Source organism: Leptosomus discolor, chromosome 20 (genome assembly GCF_034619465.1).
Source record: "Leptosomus discolor isolate bLepDis1 chromosome 20, bLepDis1.hap2, whole genome shotgun sequence".
Classification (NCBI taxonomy): Eukaryota; Metazoa; Chordata; class Aves; order Leptosomiformes; family Leptosomidae; genus Leptosomus; species Leptosomus discolor.
Genome location: NC_141410.1, coordinates 2,176,871 through 2,199,494, shown reverse-complemented (window position 1 = coordinate 2,199,494; position 22,624 = coordinate 2,176,871). Strand labels below are relative to the sequence as shown.

At 58.4% G+C, this 22,624-nt stretch overlaps 1 protein-coding gene across 1 annotated transcript; it reads left to right on the top strand.

Moving 5' to 3' along the window:
* The first annotated feature begins 3,384 nt into the window (after positions 1-3,384).
* LOC147414020 (peptidyl-prolyl cis-trans isomerase H-like) lies at positions 3,385-9,896 on the top strand. Its single transcript, XM_086476018.1, has 9 exons — positions 3,385-3,450; positions 4,036-4,100; positions 4,465-4,488; positions 5,000-5,044; positions 5,487-5,529; positions 6,494-6,586; positions 8,131-8,218; positions 8,513-8,553; positions 9,806-9,896. Exons 1-9 carry the CDS (start codon positions 3,385-3,387, stop codon positions 9,872-9,874), a joined length of 534 nt encoding a protein of 177 aa, XP_086332144.1. The 3' UTR covers positions 9,875-9,896.
* The last annotated feature ends 12,728 nt before the right edge of the window (positions 9,897-22,624 follow it).

Genomic DNA, 22,624 nt, shown 5'->3' with positions numbered 1-22,624 from the left:
AGGCGCCCGCACGCTCAGAGCCTCTCTGCACACACACAGCCCACGGGGCCAAGGGGAAGCGACTGGTGTGCCCAGCCCCCCTGCGCATGGATTTGGGCACACGCTGCACCCCTGGGTGTGATGCTGGGTCTCCCCGCGCCCCTCAACGTGCCTTTCTGTGCGCCCAAAACCCCTGGGTGTGTGGGGGTGCCCTTTGGTACACCGTAGAGCCTTCTGTCTGTCTGCCAGAGGGCTACCCCAGGCCACCAGGGTACATTTTGGGCTGCTCCGAGACCCTTGCTCGGCTTTTTGGGCTTCCCCTGCACGTCTCACTTAGCCTTTAGCTGCTCCTGCCGCCCGCGGCTGTGCTTTTCAGGGTGCCCCAGCCCCCCAGGTGTGAATTTCAGTGATCTCCACGGCAATTGCACTGCCATTCAGGACGATAAAGCCCCTAAGGACGCCTTTCTGAGCAGCCCAAGGCCCCGCGGTGTGCCTTTCGGGCTCCCCCAACTCCTTGCTGTGCCTTTGGCTGCATCTCCAGGCCCCGCCGTGTGCTTTCTCCTGCACCCCATCTCCCTTGCTGCACTTTCTCCTGCACCCCGTCTCCTTTGCTGTGCCTTTCACGACTCCTCCGTGTACCTGTCGGGGCAACCCAGTCACCATGACGTGCCGTTTGGGACAGCCCGGACCGCTCGGGCTTCCTTCTGGAGCACCCACAACCCCCTGGCTGCTGCCCTGGAGCCACCTCTGCTGAAGGCTGCCGGAGGCTGCAGTTCCCTGCTGTCGCTCTTCCTTCGTTTCCGCTCCGTCCCGTTGGGCTTGGGGGCAGACGGCCTCGAACGGTGTCGATGCTCCTGCTGGGTCTCTGGGGGCGTTGCCGTCCCCGCGAGCAGGGAGAGGCAAGGGGCACTGGTGTGTCAGAGCTACCCCCGGCAGCCCATCTGCAGTCAAAAGGGATCTGTTCTGGGCACTGCCTTAGGGTTGGACGCCTCCTTCGAGGCCGGGCTTAAGAAGAGGCGCAAGGAAGGGCACCCTCAAGGGGCCTGGTGCTTTTCTTGCGTTCCCCGTGGGCTCGAGGGGGTGAGCGGCGAGTGCTCTGTCCGAGGCTGAAGTCTGGATTGGGGCCCCTTGTCAGAGTCTGGTGGAGACAGAGGATGGGGATGGGCTGGGAGCGGGCACTCAGGAAACGAAAGAGGGTCCCGGGTGGAGTCACCCTGGGGCAAAGCCTTAGATGTTCCTGGTGTGCACGCAAGGGCTCTTCCCCCGCGGGAGACGCGGCGGGGAGCCAGCGGGGCCCACGGGGACAGCAGAGTGCAGAGGGAGTCCCGTCGGGGTCTGGATCACGCTGCACGTCCTCCGCGGGCACCTCCGAAGCGCCCCAGGACCCCGTACAGAAGCCTTGCCCGCCAGCAGATCAGCAGCTCCCCCTCCACTTAGGCTCCTCGGAAAACTCTCCAAGAGTGGGTTCCTCCCCAATATCCAGGTGGTTAACAGAGAAGGTAATCCTTAGTCAGGGTCCCCGTCGTATCCACAGAGCACCTCAAGGCCCCTCTCCTTCCTGGGCGCGCCGGGATGCTGATGTTCTCCAGCAACAAGCCCAAGGCCTTGCCTTTGGTCAAGGGCCGCACAATGACTTTCACGGTCGCCTGGGTGCATGTCAAGCCCTTCTCCCCAGAGGTGCTGTTGCAAATCTGCAGCGGTCAGAAAAACTTCTTGGAAGAGTTAAACCCCTGACAATCCCTGACTAAGATACCGAAAAACTTTACTTGCATTTCTCCTGAGTTTTTCTTCCCCTGCAAGGATGGTTTTAGCTGTTTGCTGAGCAAAGCTGATAAATAGCTGACATCTTGCCAGACCTTAAGTAGACAAAGCTCCAGACATCAAGGAGACGCCTCTAGTACAGGACTGATTGTTACAACAGGTTGCATCAGAGAAGGGGCCCAGGTTTGTGCTCAAGAAGAAGGATTCAACTGGTGGACAGGTGAGGAAGACTAGGAACGCTGGGAACTCATCACCATCAGACTGCCCTTCTCAGGGAATCTGACGGAGGGGTATGATTTTTGTGTATAGGAACTGATGTGTTTTGCTGGCCCGTTGGAGCACGGATGGAAGGAGCTATCCCCCGTGCTGCCCGGCGCCGTCATAAAGAATCCCCGCTTGATAACGCTGAGTTGTTGTTGAGTTTTCTCAGATTCATTCTCTGCACCCAGTTAGAGAAGTAGGGACGTCCTTTATTAACACTGCGCACCGGGGACACGGGATCCTTCCCAAGGATGTCCGCCTGCACACTGCAACCAACGAGTATTTCTATATTCAATTCATACGTATTTAGCTTATACAATGCATATTCATTCTCTTCCTCTCGATGACTGGTTCTTCTTTCCTCGCTTCTGATGCAAATTAGCGCACAGCCTCTGTCCATTGTTCCCCTTTGAGTAGGGGCTATCATTTGGGCAGGTGGCCCGTGAGTCGGAGGTCTCGACCGCTCCTCGAATTGACTGCGGATGGTCAGGGAACACGTCCTTGGCTCGCAGCTGCTTTGGTCATGATTCAAGGATTACACACAGCGGGTACCGTAATAAATCCTGTCTGGCAGACATCTTGGACTACAACAGACTGTCCTTGTTTCTAACCACGAACAGAGCATTGGTTAATGAAGACCTTCGGTCTGGGATTTTACAGGGGCGTGCTAGCAGCATTGGCAATAGAGATTGTATTTCGTATTTGATCATTTATTCCCTTTGAGACTTACTTTCCCAGCATAATCATTCGTCTCTCCTACTGCTATTCGCCAATTAGAATTCTTGCTCTTCAAGGCAAGGTGGGAAGAGCAAGGGGGTCGCTAAGCAGTAGCCCCAAATCCTCAATCTGGTGATGGCCGCAGCAGTGCCGCTCGCCAGCGCTCCCTGAAGTCTCCCGTGGGGCACTGGAGCTGGCCTGTCTACCCTCTGCGCTGCAGCAGGCCCGCACTAAGGCAGGAGGAGACGTGCTTGAAGGCCAGGCCCTGCCCCCTGCTGAAGCCCGGCCCTGCCAAGCTGCCCAGGAAAGCCCCGGGGGCAGGAGCCATCCTGGAGGCAGCAGGCTGGGGTCTCCCCCGGCGGGGCCGGCGCCAAGGGCCAGAGGGCAGCAGCCCGGCCCTGCCAAGAAGGGAGCCGAGAGCTGCCCACGAGGGACAAAGCCCAGGGGAACGCCAATCTCCTCAAGCCCTCCGCAGGCCCCTGGCACCCTCCCGGCGCCGCCCGGCCTGGCGGGTCGACTCCGGGGCGGGCCGGGGCCACAGAGCCCCGGCTGCGGGGCCGCCAGCCCCCGCCGCTGCCCGCCGGCAGGCAGGGAGGGCAGCCGAGGGAAGGCGCGTGCGCGCCCCGCCTCCCGCTGCCGCGGCCGCTGCCGGGAGAGGCGGCCGCGATGGCGGTGCTGGCGTCCAACCCCAACAACCCCGTGGTCTTCTTCGATGTCGCCATCGGCGGGCAGGTGGGCGAGGGCGCCGCCGCCCCGGCCCCGGCCCCGGCCCCTGGGGCTCTCGGGAGCCGCGCGGCGGGGCCGGGGGCCGCGGGTGCAGCGGGAGGGGCCGGCGGGGGTGCGGTGGGGTGTTGCGGGGGTGCAGCGGGAGGGCGGGGGGGGCTTGTTGGGGAGGGGAGGGGAGGGGAGCGGCCAGGGGTGCAGGGCGGGGTCTTTTTGTTGGTGGTGCGGGAGGGGGTTGGCCGGGGTGCGGGGGGGGCTGTTGGGTCTCGTGGGGAGTGTAGGAGCGCAAGGGTGGGGGTGCGCTGGGAGGGGGCGGTCGCAGGGTCCGTCGTGGGGCTGTGAGGGGCGCAAGTGGTTGGAGGGGCGCGTCGGGGTTCAGCGGGGGCTGTGGGGTTGCAGGGGCGCGTGGGCAGGGGCTTGGGGCAGTGCTGCGGGGGAGGGGTGCGGAGGTGCAGGGCTGCATCGGGAGGGGGCTTGCAGGGCTGGGGTTGCAGCAGGAGGCTGACTTGGCGGGAGTTGCCTGGGTGCAGCGGTGGGGAGGCCGGTGGGTGCGAGTGGGGCCCAGAAGGCTCATGTGGCCGCCGTCTTGCCCAGGAGGTCGGCCGCATGAAGATGGAGCTGTTCGCCAACGTTGTCCCCAAAACGGCAGAGAACTTCAGGTGAGGAGCGGCCGGCGTTCCTGCGGCTCAGCCTGGAGCCGGCCTGCGAAGGGTTTTCGGTGCAGGAACGTCTCTGGTGGCAGAGCGACTGCCTGCCCCCGCGAACTGCTGCACCTGCTTTGCTCCTCTCTGCGTTGCCAGAGAGATGTGACGGTGCAGCATGCTGATCCCCGGGGGAGCCCGTCTGGCTGGAAGGTGAAGGCCTCCGGTCCCTCTCTGCTCCCTCGGTGGAGCTTCCGATAGGCCCGGTGCATCTATGAAGGGGGCTGCCTTAAGGTCACGGTAGGGCTCTCCTCGCCGCCCGGTTATTTTGCCACGGGCCGACGGATGTGCCTCACGCTCTGCTCTCTTTTTTGTTTTCCAGGCAGTTTTGTACGGGGGAATTCAGGTGAGTGGGTTCTAGTGGGTCTTTTTAAGTAGGCTACTGCGAGGAAGAGGGCTGGGCAAGTAGGAAGAAGGGTCACTTGGGATTTTCTCTCACTGTCCCAGTACAAAAGGAAAGAGGGAGAGAAACCTGCTGGGATGAAGTTGTGCCGGGCTCATCGGTGAGTCGCGGAGGTGGCAGACTTTGCCATTTGGGCATGACTGTGTTCGTGCTCAGGTCGCTCTAGAACGGCCTGTCTGCAACTTGCAGCCGCCCGTGCTGCAGCTTGCCGCGGGATCCCGTCAAGGTGATGGTGTGGAGGTTGTAGGGAACGACGTCAGTTCATGTGCAGGGCCCACCGGAGGTTTCCCTGTGCCTCCGAGAGCACCAGCTGAGAGCCAGGCTGCAGCGCTTGGTTGTGTATCAAGGCAGCTGCTGAGGTACAGGGCAGCCCTTTGGGGCTCCGGATCCCTGGGAGGGTTTTGCGTGGGCTGTCCAGTGAGTCGCAGTGATGTTCCTGTTTATTTCCTTGCAGGAAAGATGGTGTCCCTGTGGGTTATAAAGGAAGCACTTTCCACAGGTAATTCCCCTGCTTTTGTTCAGGCACCTAAATAGCAGCCTGAGCCAGCTGGGGTTTTGAGACGCGCCTTCAAGGCGTTACTGGTCTGGGAGGCCTTTGTGGGTGGCAGCTAATTGTCCTTCTGTAGCTGTGGGGGATTTGGGGGCGCTGTCAGACGTGTACGCTGGGGTCACTGGGAGGGATCCCCCGTTCCTGGTGGGCCAGGTCAGAGATCATTTTCTGGCATCTGTCACCTAATCGCTGTCCCTGGTCGAAGAGCAGTGGCTCCCAAATCACCTGATAGCAACCAGTAGTTAATATTTGTGGTAGACTTGAGACTGTAGCGTTCGTAGGCCCTGATAACTTCCGTGGTGCTGCTGCGAGGCCAAACTCCTTTTTACCACGTAGTATTCTTCTTGAGGCATTTGTCTGCTGAGAACTAAGTATTCTTTTCCTTGTTTAGGGTAATAAAGGATTTCATGATCCAAGGAGGTGACTTTGTAAACGTATGTACCTCTGTATTCCTTTGGGGCTTCTCCTGCGTGGTGTAATAGGCACTGTTTCCAAGGGTGCGTGCTGATTTGGGGGATCTGTTGGCTCTCTTTTGAGGTACCCAGTAGTCACTGGAGGTTTCCTTGTAGCTTTGCTGCCATCTCACTGCAGCAGGCTGTAATGTACTTGGAAAGGAATCGTGAGTCTTGTGTGCACATACCCTCTCCTCCCCCAAAGAGTTCCTCTCTAAAAAGCCCCGTGGCAGTACAGCTCGAGGCTTTTCAAATTGGCAAAGATTTTTTTTTTTTACCCTGTTGTCCTTCCCCGCCTTCTCCTGTCCCCCCGAACAAGAAACCCTGCGAGTTTGCTTTGCGGAGAGAGACCTTAAGTAGAGAACCGAGAAGCATGTGGTGCAAGAGATCGTTTCTGTGCAATTTTGTCAGTGAATTGTGCCAAAAGAGGACAGAGTTTGTGCCGGCAGTGGTGGTCGTGCTCTGAGTTGGGGAGAAGCAGAGTGTGTGGGGAAGGCTGGAGGACCGCGGGGTCTCTTGGCTGTCCTAGGACCCAGTAAAATGATTTCATTTCTGGAAGTGTTTCAAAACGTGAGGGGGCGTGATGAAGCTTTTTTAATCCAAACTTCCTAAAACTTGGTTGTCTGAAAGTCACTGAGGGGAGTGACCGCACGGCGGGCGGCTCAGCCGCAGCAGACTTTAGGTGGTCGCTAATTGCGATGCTGCTGCGATGCCCCCGCGGGCTTTATTCCTTCCCCTGGAGCTGCTCAAGCATTAGGGCTTGCACCAGACATTGAATGTGTTGGCTCCTGGTGCGTATGGAGGGCAGGGGAGCATCCATTTGGGGCAGAGTTGAGCCCTGTCCTTTTGCGTGGGGCTTTTAAATTTGTGTTTTAATAAACTGAACCGTTGGGTAGCGCTGGCTCAGAACAAGCGCTGAGGCTGACGGGGCACCTCTGTCACCCAGGGAGACGGCACCGGAGTAGCCAGTATATACAGGGGTCCTTTTGCCGACGAAAACTTCAAGCTGAAACACTCTGCTCCTGGGCTGCTCTCTATGGTGAGTAGAAAACACTGCCGTTGTAAGACGGAAAAGCTTTAGGTACTTTCTCTGTGCCCTTTTCCTGGGTGTATCGGGTATTTGCCAGGCAACAGACATCTCCACCGCTGGACCCAAGGGCTGAAAGACCGGCTGTGTAAGTGCTCGTCAGAAGGCTGCTCGTGGGTTAATGCGTGGAGGAACAGCGAAGTCCTGATGATGATCCTGCAGCATCCTTTCTTTTCCCCCGTTGGAGGGCTGGGGCAGGCTTTGCTCGATGAGCTTTGAGAAGAGCTTGGTGGCTCTTGCGGTTTGTGTAGGGTGGCAAGCGGTGGGGTTTTCTTCCTCCCCGATGCTGTTACCGAGCACTGACCTCAGCAAGGGGGAGGCAAAGAGGTGGGGCGTTCCGAAGCCGTAGCAGCGTTCCCAGGGTGCCTTTGCTAACATAGGCTTCCTGTTCCACGCTGTAGGAAAAACTGCAAGCGTTGCCCGTTGCCTGGTAGGAACAGTACCCTGACTTTGGCCACAGACAGCAAGCGGAGCCGGTGCTGCAGCGTTCCTGTCCGCAGCTGCTTCTCGCCCAGCTCTTTCAGCTGCCCTGCCCTTAAAGCACTTGCTTAGAGCATTCGCCATGTGCATTAGTTACTCCTCCCGTTCCAAGCACGGCCCAGAAAGAGGTGTCACGACACAGCTAAGCGAGCAGTGTGCCGTGGCGTGGGACGAGGGATCCCGCGCTGGTCTCGGCAGCTTTGTGTGAAAGCGGCGTGGCTCCGGAGTCGCTCTGCCGGGCCAAGCCGTGGTCCCTCCCAGCTGGGTCCTTCCGCAGCTGGCTAGCGATAAGTAAAACTGCCACGGGACTGTGTCCCGTGCAGCCCTGCAGCTGCAAAACGTGCCCAGTTCACTTGCCGGCCCAGAAACGGGCTTTAGTATCTCCTGGGTGTCCAAAGAGCTTTGAAAAACCGGAATGGACTTAAGCGTGGCAGAGCCGTGTTCTTAGCAGAGCGCGCACGCTCCGGGTGCTGCGCTCAGGTGTGAATTCAATTTGCCGTCCGCATCGTGCTGTTCCGTGAGCCCTGTGCCGCTGGGATCGTTGCCTTTCTCATCCTGGTCGTCAGAACAGACATGTTTGGGTTGGTTTGTCCTGAGGAAACCTTCCAACTAGCAGAAAGCTGCTTTTTTTTTTCTGCCCTGGTTTCTGTCTCTTCAGTTTTCCCCGGGACAATACTGCAGCCAGGAAGGACTCGCCACCAAAAAGTTTGGCCTTTTTTCAGGAGCGTGCCCTAGAGCCCAGATTTCAGCGCGATCTTGTGCTGAACGTGCCTGCGTAGAAGTACGGTGGGAAGTTGGTGAGAGCGGCATGACCAGACTGGGTGGCGTGCCGCGTCCCAGCCCGGGGTGCTCTCCTGCGGATGCGTATCTGCTGCCCGTGGTTTGTGTAGCCACAAGCTAAAAAGAAGCTAGGCTGGGTCTAGAGCAACAGCTTTTTCCTACGTGAGGCGCGTCTGCCTTCGGTTTTGGCAAGTCTTTGATTGTACACTGTTGGTATTTTGCCATTCTCCCCCCAGGCAAACAGTGGTCCCAGTACCAACGGCTGTCAGTTTTTCGTTACGTGCTCCAAATGTGACTGGTTGGATGGGAAACCCGTCGTGTTCGGTGAGTACCGGCAGCGGCAGCCTGGCGTCCCGGCTGAGAGACACTGCCTGTGGCGCAGCTGCTCGAAGAAACAGCCGGGGACTGCTTGTTCTTCGCCCCTCGCTTGTGGAGCACGTTTTAAGAGGGATCGTTTCCTTTGCCCGTTTAGAGCTCGGAAGCCAGCCCTGACGTGGCCAGTAGCTTTACACTGCACCAGACTTTCCAGCGGGACCAAAAGTGCATGTACCTGTGATGAGTGGCGGGGAGCAAAGGTAAATCCGGCCGTATTGAGATGGAAGAATTTTCTCATTCTAGGTAAAATCGTCGATGGGCTGTTGGTCATGAGAAAAATGGAAGTAAGTTGAATTTGCCCATTTCTCCGCGAACGTCCCCTTGGGCAAGTGGTACAGAGGATTGACAAGGGTGGTTCTGTTCTCTGCCGCTGTCTGTTTAGAGGGTACCAGGGAACAGCAGCGTTGATAACTGGTATTACTGGTTGTCGTTGTTATAAAATGGCAGGAAAGGCGTTGAGGCAAATGCTATCCTATAGATTGACTTTAGAAATGCTGTGCTGTCGTGGTTGCTGGTTGGTCTTTGAGCGGGGATTGTGTTCCTGTGGCTTTATGTGCGACGCTTTGCATTTGTTGGGGAAGCTGAATTGAAAAGCTGTTCCGTCAGCAACCCAGACGAGGGTGTGAAGCAGATCACTTCTGTGCCGTTGCCCGGGATTATTCCGTGGATGCTGAATGATCAGTTCTGCTGATCCGTGATCAGCGTGTTTGATAAGAAAAATGAAAGTCATCTCCTGAAGGGCTTCCAGCGTCGTGACTGGGTGTCTGAGTAGATGAGGAGATGTAACAAACAGCGGTGAGATCGAGACGGGCGAAACTTAACTCCCTGGCCCGCGCCTGGCTAATGTGCGCAAGGGCCTCCACCCTCGGTCTGGGAAGCGGGGCGAGCACAGAGCTGACCCCCGTCCGGTGTTGAGAAAAGGTCCCGTGCAAGGAAGGGTACGGCGCGGTGTGATGCACGTGTTGCTGACCCTCTTTGCCAGGAGCACCGATGGCAGGGTTGCGGTGTGCCTGCCTTGTGCGTCACTGCAGCGAGGGGCGAGTTGAGGGAAATAAGTAAGAGACTCAGAAAGGAGCAGCTGAGTCCAGCAGAAGGAGAGGTTCAGAATGAGGGTTGCTGTGGGACTGTCTGGTGTTTGGATTCCGCAAAGGCCGTACAAAGGCAAGTTTGCTTCGCGTGTTGCAGCTGTAATTAGTAACTTTCAAGCTTTAGGCCAGAGCAGCCTCAAGCGACGTGATGCCTGCTGTATCTCAGGAGGAGCTCTCTGGCTTTAGCTCTGTGCCTTCCCTCCCCTTGGAGGGATCGGGGTCTGGTCTGTATCCCAAACCTCTGCCCGCAGAGAGAGTGCAGCAGCTTATGGCTGGGTCCGTTGCCCAAATGCGTGATGGTGCTTCTGTGTGACTCGGAGCTGTGTCTGGATTTCCCGGTTCCTGATGCTGTAGGCATCTCTCTCTCAGCCGGTCTTGGAGTACCTGTCACTCGCGGGATTTGCCGAGCTTTTATGAGGTTTAACGCTATACGTTTGTCTGTCCTCAGCATGTGCCGACGGGTCCAAACAACAAACCCAAGCTGCCGGTTGTGATCTCCCAGTGCGGGGAAATGTAGAGCAGTGAAACAGAAATGGGGTAAGTGTGTCTTCGCAGGCCGCCAGTGCAATCAGCCTCTGGGCTGCTCTGCTCCTTTCCTTTTCTCTTGACTTAGTTTCGCAGTCCTTTGAGTCTGTAGAGAGCTGACTCAGCTCAGTGAAGCGCCAGCAAATCCCCACCGTTTTTGGCCTTCCATTCGATGATTTCCAGAGAGGTCTGGAATTGCCCACGAAGACACTTTGTCCCCGCTTCCATAACAGAGTCTTTCAGATCTGTGGCACTCCAGACTCTGGGGAGCTCCTCCTGCTTGATGAAGTGACAACAGGGGATGTAATTGTTCTTTCGTTTCCCTGGTACTTCTGGTGGCGTCGATAGGCTTTTGAAGAGAGGGACGACCTTGTTCCCAGGCTTTCTTGCAGATGGGCAGACCCGTGCTGATGGGTGGGGTCCCCTTTAGGGCTGTCCTCAGGCCCAGGCTTGTTCATCATTTCTGCTTGGAGCACATGATCTCTGGCCAAGATCCAGCTTGAGACCGGCAGCTTTTCCCTTCTAGGGACGAGGCCGGTGCCACCTCGCTGACTTCCCAGCCAGGTTTTAGGAACTGCCTTTCTGCAGCCTGCTGCCTCTCAGCTGCCTGGAGACAAGGAGGGCATCTGCCTTGCCCAGCTTCAGCCAGCTGAGTCAGTTACTTGTCCAGACCCTTTAAAATCAGCCGGGAGAAAGAGGCGCTGGTGGGTTTGGGTTCGGAGGCGGGTGCAGAGGCCCGGCATGGAGACCCAGGAGGACGCCCGCGTTCTCTGGCTCAGGGTGAGCTGATGCGTGCAGCAAGTAGCGCTCCCGTGAAAACCGCTGAGGCGGCACCCAGTGTCACTGCACGGTCTTGCTGTTGTAGGATGAGTCGGGAATGGCCGTCCAGCGTTTCGGACCTGTTTCTTCTGCGTTTCAGCGTTCCTTTGCCGGTGCTTAGGCCTGTGCTGGCTCCATGCCGTTCCATCTCCAGCCGGTTCCCCCACTGCCCCAGTCCTCTCTGCAGGCCAGATCCGCGCTCTTGACGTTCTCCTGAAATTACTTCATCATTGGCATCTTACCTTTTTTGGGTTTTCTCACAGTTTGAAATGTAAATAAAGAATTTTGTTAAATATGCGACGTGCTCGGGAAGAGATGCTTCTTCAGGTGAGGAGGACTGCAGAGTCTTCAGCAACGTGTGTTGTCCCTAGCTGGTTCAGCAGGGAGCTTCTACTGGGCGTGGTGGTGCGGGGCCCTGCTGCTGGGCGATTGCGAAATGGGCAAGAAGGGGTGAAGGGAGCATGGCAGAGCACGGCAGTGCCGTGCTACAGCAGCTCCTTTACTGGGCAGGTAAGTCGGGCTGCCTGGCAGAGAGGTTCTTGGCGTCTTGGGAACAGCCAGAGCCTTTCTACACGCAGCCTTGCTGAAGCAGAAGGAATTGGCGCGGCGCAGGCTCCATCCCCGTGAGTTTGCTGGGCTCTGGGGCGAGTCGTGTTGTAAACAAGCGTTTGTAAAACCTCCCCTGGCGCGTGGCGGCACGAGGCCGTCGGGCTGTCGTGTGGCACGGGCGTTAGAGGAATTTACCTGGGTGCGACGTGGGTGTTAGGGCAGGGCTTTGGGCTGGGAAGCCAAGAATGCTTATGCTCTAGGAGCAGAAATTGGGCCTCCTTATCCTGCACGGTTACCGAGGGCGCAGCTGAGGCTGCCGGTCGGTGGAAAAACTGACTTTCTCCTTCCAGAATTGGGTTGCAAGCTGACCTACCTGCTGGGGGACACGCAAGCGCCCCTCGGGGGGGCTGGGCTACGGCGTGAGTTTCCTCATCCGGCAGATGAAAACGTAAGGGAGCTGGGACAAAGCCTGTTCTGTCACCTGCAGGCGCTTCATACCGCCCGGGGACGTCCCGCCGCTCCTCGGGCAGCAGGAGTGTGTTGTGTGGGGCTGTCTTGGGGAGGTGCGGGCCGCGCCCTTTGCTTGGGCGTTACCCAGCGCGAGGTGGCAAGCGCTGATGTGCTGGAGGACAGATCCTGCAGGCGGGCTTTGGTGTGCTCTGTTGTCTCGGGGCTGTTTGAAGTCCTTGAAGCAGGCTCCGGCTGTCGGGATTTCCAGGTCTCCATTCCTGGGGCTGCACAGCTCCTGAAGTCACTCGTGCTCACTTCTGTCCAGCCCGAGGCATCTCGCCTGCTTGTACCTGCAGAATCCCAGGTGATGAAAGAAACACAAAGCACACCGTCCCTTTCCTCTGCAGCCCCGAGAACGCTTTCCAGAGGGGTCTCTCCTGTGGGAGGAGGGTTAAAGATTCCCAAGAGCGAGGAGCAAACTGGAAGCTGGTGACAGCTGTGAAATAGAGGTGACCAAAAAGAGAGAGGCTGGGCTGCCGGTGCTGCTCGGGAAATGTGTCCAGATGGCCCTTCCCTGGGGGGCTGCTGAGGCAGGAGCTTGGCTGCAGGCGGCTCGGGGGAGCTCTGCCTGCCAGCTGCAGTGCTGAGGTTTGCGCTGCTGAGGCGGGTACCCAAATTCACTGTACTTTTTCCTGAGGGAAAGCAGCGTATTGCTGGCTCCAGGCTTGATCTGGGGAGTAAAGAGTGAATTTAGCATAGCTTAGTAGTGAGCAGCAATTAGCTAGCTAGACCCAGCACAGGATAAGGGAGCAGAAGCAGCCTTGAAATGTTTGAGACAGTAGGAAGAGCTTGGATGAGAAAGTACACGATGAAGAAGACTCTGAGCCTTCCTCCGAAAGTCCCCAAAGGACGACCACCAGATGACAGCACGCGTGCGCCAAGAGGAGGAAACGTGTTTTAATACTTCCTGAGAAACAATTATAATATCCCCAGCTATTCTCGGAACTAATTGCAGACGCTCATGAATATGCATGTTTTGAGGTAATACATAGAGTTGTAGAATGTGACCCGTGTGCCAGCTAGGAGGAGCGACCCCCCTTGCACCCAGCGCTGTGCTAAACAGACCTGCTTTGGAACTCTCTGCGAGTTAGAGAGTTTGTCTCCACGCTTCAGGGGCAGCAGCTCTTTCTCAGCCTGATGCATGTGTTTCTGTCACTGCGATCAGCTAGTCTCGCTTCCCGCGTAGCAGGGGTCACAGAGCTTCCCCAAATGAACATCCTCGCAGGCTTCATCACCGAGATTTGAAGGTGTCTCCACAATTTCCTCCCCTAGGGTCCCTTGCATGGTGGATTCCCTATTTGCCATTGTATTCTAAGGCTTGTTTTTCTCTGGACTTCCTGAGCATCGTCCAGTTTTGATATCCTTCTGGTTTCAAGGTCACGGTCCCGATGCAGATCCCTTGCGGGACTGTATGACTGTTGGAAAGCTCTTTCCTTCGTTAGCCGACTTGGAGATCTCCTGGAACCGTAAGTGACCAAGATAGCTTGACAAGGCCTATGGCCATACCCCCCCGTCGGTTCTTGCGATGGGCTGACCTTGGCCCCATTCCCCCCCTGGCCGTGGTGTAACGTGGAAGCTGGGTCCCTGGCTTCCAGTTTTCACGCTAGGATGGGGGAATGGGCAGTCCTTTGGGGGTGATGTTGCAAGGGCTGATGCCGAGGGGATACGCCTTGGTCGGGAAGGTGGTGGAGTGATGGGTCAGCTCCCAGATACCTTCTTGGTGGTTGCCGGTGAGTGAGGTTTGTCTCCTCTTCTGAGGGAGGAGTGACGTAGGCAAGGGCAGGGCTAGGAATCTGTGACCGGCAAGCCCATTTTTCAAGTGCCCGAGGAAAGTGACTTGGTGGACAAGAAGGCTGGGTTTCCCCCGGACCTTGCGCCTGGGGAATTCAGCAGAGCTCTTGGATCTCTCTGAGCCCACGTAAGGTGAAGACGTAGGGGATGGAGGCAAAGAGGAGGTGAAATGAAAGGTGATCCTTAGAGAAGGGCTCAGGGGAAGGGAGGGCAGCTGCCCCCCAGTCTCTCCCCCTCCCTCTGGCAGAGAAGCTCCCCTGGGCAGGAAGGATGGGATGCTGAGGAAAAGGCTCATTAAAGACAAGGCTGCGAAGAGCCCTCTGGCCCGGGGCTGCAGCCTGGCTCCGAAACGGCTCCAGCAGGAGGCATTTCTTTCTGGGAGGAACTGCCCGGGCAGGTGAAAGCAAAGGAGCTCCTGGGGGCGCAGCGCAAGCGCACGCAGAGGGAGCCGAGCCTGGGCCCTGCATCTGCAGCGTGGAGGGGCCGAGGGGCACCTCAGCCAGGTCCCAAACTGCCGTGGGCAAAGCGCAGACCCTTTGCCCTCCTCCCCGCGAGGGCTGGCACGGGGCTCGGGACCTCTGCGCGCTGCCCGCCCCCTGGGGCGGGGGGTTAGACCCGGTCCCCCACCCGGCTTCAAGCGCCAAGCGGGGCGCTTGGGCCCGTCCGCTCCCCGCCAGCGCAGCCCCCCCCCCGCCGCCGTTCTCCGGGGGCTGATGGCGATGCTTTAACTGCACTCAGGACGTGTCTGAGGCAGCTCCGCCACGTCCCCCCCCCCCGGCCTCCCCGCCCCGCCCCGCCCCGCCCCGCCGCGGGGATTAACGCTGCCGGGCTCCCGCCTGCTGACTCCCGCTTCTCTCCCGGCAGCCGGGAGCGCCGGGGCTGCACCCAGCCCTGGGAGCGGGGCCGCAGGCGGGGGCCGCCCGCGCGGCCGCTCTGCCCCGTGGCTCCAGGGCTGTGGTTGGGATTGCCCCCGGCTGGGGAAGGGGCCTTGAGGCCCCTCCGTCACTCCTAGCGAGCGTTCAGGATCTCCCCTCTTTGCTCCTCTGGATGTCCAGGTCCCCTCCTTGCTGCTGCGCCTATTCCATTTCCCTCGCCCCCTCCATCTCCCTTCTGGCCCCTGGACCCGTCATCCTTGCGCTCAGAGCCCCTCCTTTTGCCCCCCATCTTCCTTCTCCGCACGTTCTCATCCCCTCCCTCAGTGCTCGGGTACCTCCCGCTCCCCTCCGCAGGCTTGCACGAAGCAAAGTGGAAGGGGGAAGAGCAGGAGCAAAGGGGAACGACCGGGTCCGAGTACAGATCGAGGGGAGCGCAGAAAAGTGGGCACGTGCCGGAAGGCAACTTCTCCCAGTTTCGTTTCCAAACCTTGTAATTTTGGACTGGACAAGGAACTGGGGTTCAGGGGGAGATCCGGTGGCTTCACCCCCTTCCACCCCTCTTCCATTTTACGGAGTTTATCTACAAATGCCAGCCTCCGGGGGGATCTGGGGTGACGCACGCACACCCTGACGCTTGGGCGAGTTGCAAAAAAGCTGTCGAATCCTGTGGTTGAACTATATGACAGAAATCGCCAGGTCAGCCGATTTGGCGATTGCCCCAAGAGCCCAAAAGCCAAGATTTCACAAACCTCTTTCCCCGTGCAGCTGCGCCATCAGGGTGATTAGAAAAGGGAATCACTGTAGAATCTTCTGTCAGGTTAACATCCATCCCCTGTAATTCCTCCAAGCGGTCAGATGTAAAAGGAAAGAACTTCTGGTAAAGCACATGTAATTGAAATTTCAGTTTTGGAAAACTTTTGCTCTCCTAAGATAAAAGCAACAAGCAGTCAAACGACCGACCTGTTTTAACCCAGCTTTCAAATATTTCCCCGCTCTGACTACTAGGTAACAGGCATTGCACTTGGTAATCCAAACAATTCTGTACTGTCCAAATGTAGGCTGGTAGTAGAGGACTCTTCCTTGAACAATTCACAGACAGTAATGCTCTCCAAAACACGCCACTGTTAAAAACACTCCTATATTTACAAACGAGTGCTGATGCTCTGGCTCTCCTGCAGCTGGAGGCTGTGGTCTCTCCGGGCAAAGCTACGTTCAAGTACCCAATCTCAGAAGCTTGCGAGGGGGACAAGCCTGAGGATGAGTCTTGGCTTGCGGCTTCTCCTTCAGGCTTCACGTCTCGCGTGGCCTGCAGGGTGCTGAGAGAGCCTGGTGGTTCTCGTGATGGGGAGCTGAAAACAAAACAAAGTTCCTCTCCTGAGTCATTCTGCAAACTCCATCTGAGCCTCCGCCACCCGCACGGCCCCAACGCTCCTCCCAGCCTCTCTGTGAGGCAGCGCAGGGCGACAGTCGGTGCCTTTCGCTTGGACCAAGTCTGGGATACTCCTCCTCCTCCAGCCAAGGAGCTGGCGGCCCTCATCTACCCCAGAGCCTCCTCAGACTGTCCGTCACCCTCCATGGCACCCGCAGGCCGTCACCGAGTCCACTGGGCTGGGTCTCCAGCAGGCAGGGAGCGGAGCTGCAGAGCCCCTCTGCCTTCCCTTGCCCATCTGGCGCGGATCGTGGGGATCCCGGCTACACCAGCAGAGAAACAGCTCGAGCTCCCTCCTGCCCCATAGCCTGGGACGTGAGTCACGCAGTCCTGGGCAGCAGCGGTCCTCTACGGCTCATCACCTCTTGTGTGAAGACACGCTTCCAAAAAGCCTGGGCACCAAGCTGATCTCTAAATCCCACCGTGGGCCCCGACAGAGTTTGAAAATGTCACTCCTCCGTCCCATTAGCTTCAGTCTTTAAACACAGTCTTTAGAAACGGAGTCAGCCGCCAGCACGGCATCTCCCCGGCTGAGGAGGACCCGTCTGTGCGGCAGCTCACCTCGCTCCAGTCGGTCTTGGCTGGCAGCTCCGTCTGGGTCTTGGCCAGCGACGTCTCCGTCCCCCAAATGCTGGAGCTGCTGCTGCAGCTCCTCCACCTGCTGCTCCAGGGGCTTCCTAAAAGCACGTTGGGCTGACAGTGAGACACTGACATGGAGGCCTGCCTCCGTGAATTTAAGGCTGGCTGGGATCTAAACCCAACACCACGCTGCTCTGCACCTGCCCTGGGCAACAGCGAGGGCAGAAAGAAATCAGGACGTCCTGGCTGTCCCCACCTCCCAGTGGCACGTGAAAGGTGCGTGCTGTGTCCGGGATCCTCAATGCCAGCGGCACAAGAAAGGGCCCTGCCGGCAGCTGGAGGGTAAACCAAATCACTGGGCTGGCAGGAGGGGCCACGCACCTTCTGAGGCAGCTGAAGCCTCCAAAGCTCTTTCAAATCTGACACAGAGGGGATGTGGGGAGCTCTGCCAGGGACACTGGCAGGTCCAAAGGACACAAAGGAGGTAAAACCCGTGCTGCCCTGACTCCTTGAGCCCGCCTAGGGCCAGCCGTGGAGCTGCAGCAGGGAGCTGCAGGCTGGCCCAGCAGCATTTGCTGGCACACGCCTCCCCTCCGCACCCAGCACAGCCCTTCCCCAGCTCTGGGTACCTGTTCAGCCGCTCCTCGTGAAGTTCTTGCTGCGCACAAGCTTCATTTGCTCGGGTCCCCTTCAGTTCCCCCTCCGGGAGTTTCTTGTCTGAAACACGGGCCTCTGCCAGCAGGAGTTGGTGTTCTGAATCCTTTAGCTTTTGCTGCAGCTTTGAAATCTCGGACTGAATTTGGACATGGATTAAAAACCTTCTGAATGTATAGGCCAGGATCTGATACGGATCCCTTTGATCCCTCCCTGTCTGAGTCACAGGAACAAAAGGTTTCCATGCTTCTACTCAAAGCACTTCTGCACGTCTTGGTGTCAAAGCCCATGAGAAGCACCACCTCTCCAATGGCTACCAGACACTTTATCAGGAATTAGCAATAATAATCCTTTTCTGCACCTCATTTGATCCTGCACACTTCAGAACCCAACCCACTGATTAGTGCAAGAACACGGCAGAAGTGATGCCACGGAAAACACAAGCTTTTGCCATTTACCAGGTAGCAAACTGCAGCACATCTCCTCGGCAAGAAGGTGGTCTGGGCTTCCTGGCCTGCCAGCCCTACTGCCAGTATTTTCAGAGACCCCGAGTTTTAGAGACAAGAGTGGAGCCATCAGATTTGGCTTCTATTATCTTGGGTATGCTCCCACAAATAACAGACCTTTTTCCTAAAATATTTTGGGAATCTTAAGGGCGTTTAAGTAGGAAGCGGGGTAAAGCCAGTCAGTGCATACGCGTACATACAGATGTCTAAGCGCGTCTCAGGGCTTGCCAAAACCTTTGCAATTCCATCAAAAGGGGGCAGTGCTCACCTCACCCCTTCTTCTACTCTGACGGCCTCGCTTCCTAAGGCATCACTCACCGCTTGTGCTTGGGCGGTCTCCTGCGCCTCTCCCAGCTGCCGACGGAGGAAAAGGTTTTCACTTCTCAGCTTGGCCAGTTCCTCCTGCAGCTCTTCTGCCTCCTCGATGGTGTCTTTCGTCTCCTGGTCTGTCTCAAGGAGTACAGCATGCTGCTCCTTTGCTTGATTCTGGACCTGAAGTAATTCTCTTTGTGTTACGTGTAAAGCCAATGTCTTTTCCGAGAGGGCTTTTCTCAGTTCTTCCACTTCTCTTTCAGCTCTGCTCAGCTGCTGAGACAAGCTCTGGTTGGTTTCTTGCACCAGAGACATGTGCTCACGCACGCTGAGCAATCGGACAATTATTTGAAGCACTTCCGCATCAACGATATCTGACGGCTGATGGCTTCCAGGGCTCGGGTGGGAAGGGGATGAACCCGACCCTGTCTGTTCAGAGATAAAGAGCACAGATTGGCAGAACTTAGGAAAGCAGCTCAGAAGAGGGGAGAGGGGCAGCATTTCCGAGAACCAGGACTCCCACCAGCTTGACGTCAGCTTAGAAAAGAGTTGTCAACAACTCTGCATCGGACATGACTCGAGGAAAGGTCTGATTTCACGCTGGCGTGTAGCGCCGTCCTACGAGGAGGACGGCAATTTAAAATGTTTGGGTTTACGTACCGCCCCCCCAGAGCTGTTGCTCTCCTCGACGGCTTCTTGGTCTGGTGGCGCCTTACGGAGGGCAGACTCCTTGCCCCAGCGGCCGGTGTCGGGCTCCTGCACCGGCCGCAACGGGGCGCAGTCGATGGTGGCGGCCGCAGGGTGCAGCTGGTCCCGGCCGTGCGGCCGGAGCTCATCGGCACGACGGCTCCCGGAGGGCTCGGGCACCACCCGCGCCGTCCTGCGCCGCAGGAACCGCCAGATGCTCTTCATGGCCCCGTGGGAACGGGCACTGCACGGCCTCGCCTCCCCTCTCCCCGGGCAGCAGGGGCCGGCAGGACTCGGCGGGCGCTGCCGGGGACCGGCTGCGAGCGGCGGAGCCGAGCCCCGAGGATCGGCAGGGCACGGGCAGCTGCCTACGGGCTGAGCTCCACCGCCAGCACCAGCTCCACCAGTGACACCAGAACCAGCACCGCCGGCACCGGCAGCACCGCTTCCACCAGCTCCACCAGCAGCAACAGCACTGGCTGCACTGGCAGCACCAGCACCGCCAGAGCCACTGGCACAGCACCAGCAGCACCAGCAGGTACGGTGTGTGCAGGGACTGTGCCAGCGCCCCAGGTCTAGTGGACCTGTGCGCTGACATCATGAACGGCTGAGTGACATCATAAGGCTCTGGGGGCTGGGCGGGGCAGAGGGGCCCGCACGCTCAGAGCCTCTCTGCACACACACAGCCCACGGGGCCAAGGGGAAGCGACTGGTGTGCCCAGCCCCCCTGCGCATGGATTTGGGCACACGCTGCACCCCTGGGTGTGATGCTGGGTCTCCCCGCGCCCCTCAACGTGCCTTTCTGTGCGCCCAAAACCCCTGGGTGTGTGGGTGTGCCCTTTGGTACACCGTAGAGCCTTCTGTCTGTCTGCCAGAGGGCTACCCCAGGCCACCAGGGTACATTTTGGGCTGCTCCGAGACCCTTGCTCGGCTTTTTGGGCTTCCCCTGCACGTCTCACTTAGCCTTTAGCTGCTCCTGCCGCCCGCGGCTGTGCTTTTCAGGGTGCCCCAGCCCCCCAGGTGTGAATTTCAGTGATCTCCACGGCAATTGCACTGCCATTCAGGACGATAAAGCCCCTAAGGACGCCTTTCTGAGCAGCCCAAGGCCCCGCGGTGTGCCTTTCGGGCTCCCCCAACTCCTTGCTGTGCCTTTGGCTGCATCTCCAGGCCCCGCCGTGTGCTTTCTCCTGCACCCCATCTCCCTTGCTGCACTTTCTCCTGCACCCCGTCTCCTTTGCTGTGCCTTTCACGACTCCTCCGTGTACCTGTCGGGGCAACCCAGTCACCATGACGTGCCGTTTGGGACAGCCCGGACCGCTCGGGCTTCCTTCTGGAGCACCCACAACCCCCTGGCTGCTGCCCTGGAGCCACCTCTGCTGAAGGCTGCCGGAGGCTGCAGTTCCCTGCTGTCGCTCTTCCTTCGTTTCCGCTCCGTCCCGTTGGGCTTGGGGGCAGACGGCCTCGAACGGTGTCGATGCTCCTGCTGGGTCTCTGGGGGCGTTGCCATCCCCGCGAGCAGGGAGAGGCAAGGGGCACTGGTGTGTCAGAGCTACCCCCGGCAGCCCGTCTGCAGTCAAAAGGGATCTGTTCTGGGCACTGCCTTAGGGTTGGACGCCTCCTTCGAGGGCGGGCTTAAGAAGAGGCGCAAGGAAGGGCACCCTCAAGGGGCCTGGTGCTTTTCTTGCGTTCCCCGTGGGCTCGAGGGGGTGAGCGGCGAGTGCTCTGTCCGAGGCTGAAGTCTGGATTGGGGCCCCTTGTCAGAGTCTGGTGGAGACAGAGGATGGGGATGGGCTGGGAGCGGGCACTCAGGAAACGAAAGAGGGTCCCGGGTGGAGTCACCCTGGGGCAAAGCCTTAGATGTTCCTGGTGTGCACGCAAGGGCTCTTCCCCCGCGGGAGACGCGGCGGGGAGCCAGCGGGGCCCACGGGGACAGCAGAGTGCAGAGGGAGTCCCGTCGGGGTCTGGATCACGCTGCACGTCCTCCGCGGGCACCTCCGAAGCGCCCCAGGACCCCGTACAGAAGCCTTGCCCGCCAGCAGATCAGCAGCTCCCCCTCCACTTAGGCTCCTCGGAAAACTCTCCAAGAGTGGGTTCCTCCCCAATATCCAGGTGGTTAACAGAGAAGGTAATCCTTAGTCAGGGTCCCCGTCGTATCCACAGAGCACCTCAAGGCCCCTCTCCTTCCTGGGCGCGCCGGGATGCTGATGTTCTCCAGCAACAAGCCCAAGGCCTTGCCTTTGGTCAAGGGCCGCACAATGACTTTCACGGTCGCCTGGGTGCATGTCAAGCCCTTCTCCCCAGAGGTGCTGTTGCAAATCTGCAGCGGTCAGAAAAACTTCTTGGAAGAGTTAAACCCCTGACAATCCCTGACTAAGATACCGAAAAACTTTACTTGCATTTCTCCTGAGTTTTTCTTCCCCTGCAAGGATGGTTTTAGCTGTTTGCTGAGCAAAGCTGATAAATAGCTGACATCTTGCCAGACCTTAAGTAGACAAAGCTCCAGACATCAAGGAGACGCCTCTAGTACAGGACTGATTGTTACAACAGGTTGCATCAGAGAAGGGGCCCAGGTTTGTGCTCAAGAAGAAGGATTCAACTGGTGGACAGGTGAGGAAGACTAGGAACGCTGGGAACTCATCACCATCAGACTGCCCTTCTCAGGGAATCTGACGGAGGGGTATGATTTTTGTGTATAGGAACTGATGTGTTTTGCTGGCCCGTTGGAGCACGGATGGAAGGAGCTATCCCCCGTGCTGCCCGGCGCCGTCATAAAGAATCCCCGCTTGATAACGCTGAGTTGTTGTTGAGTTTTCTCAGATTCATTCTCTGCACCCAGTTAGAGAAGTAGGGACGTCCTTTATTAACACTGCGCACCGGGGACACGGGATCCTTCCCAAGGATGTCCGCCTGCACACTGCAACCAACGAGTATTTCTATATTCAATTCATACGTATTTAGCTTATACAATGCATATTCATTCTCTTCCTCTCGATGACTGGTTCTTCTTTCCTCGCTTCTGATGCAAATTAGCGCACAGCCTCTGTCCATTGTTCCCCTTTGAGTAGGGGCTATCATTTGGGCAGGTGGCCCGTGAGTCGGAGGTCTCGACCGCTCCTCGAATTGACTGCGGATGGTCAGGGAACACGTCCTTGGCTCGCAGCTGCTTTGGTCATGATTCAAGGATTACACACAGCGGGTACCGTAATAAATCCTGTCTGGCAGACATCTTGGACTACAACAGACTGTCCTTGTTTCTAACCACGAACAGAGCATTGGTTAATGAAGACCTTCGGTCTGGGATTTTACAGGGGCGTGCTAGCAGCATTGGCAATAGAGATTGTATTTCGTATTTGATCATTTATTCCCTTTGAGACTTACTTTCCCAGCATAATCATTCGTCTCTCCTACTGCTATTCGCCAATTAGAATTCTTGCTCTTCAAGGCAAGGTGGGAAGAGCAAGGGGGTCGCTAAGCAGTAGCCCCAAATCCTCAATCTGGTGATGGCCGCAGCAGTGCCGCTCGCCAGCGCTCCCTGAAGTCTCCCGTGGGGCACTGGAGCTGGCCTGTCTACCCTCTGCGCTGCAGCAGGCCCGCACTAAGGCAGGAGGAGACGTGCTTGAAGGCCAGGCCCTGCCCCCTGCTGAAGCCCGGCCCTGCCAAGCTGCCCAGGAAAGCCCCGGGGGCAGGAGCCATCCTGGAGGCAGCAGGCTGGGGTCTCCCCCGGCGGGGCCGGCGCCAAGGGCCAGAGGGCAGCAGCCCGGCCCTGCCAAGAAGGGAGCCGAGAGCTGCCCACGAGGGACAAAGCCCAGGGGAACGCCAATCTCCTCAAGCCCTCCGCAGGCCCCTGGCACCCTCCCGGCGCCGCCCGGCCTGGCGGGTCGACTCCGGGGCGGGCCGGGGCCACAGAGCCCCGGCTGCGGGGCCGCCAGCCCCCGCCGCTGCCCGCCGGCAGGCAGGGAGGGCAGCCGAGGGAAGGCGCGTGCGCGCCCCGCCTCCCGCTGCCGCGGCCGCTGCCGGGAGAGGCGGCCGCG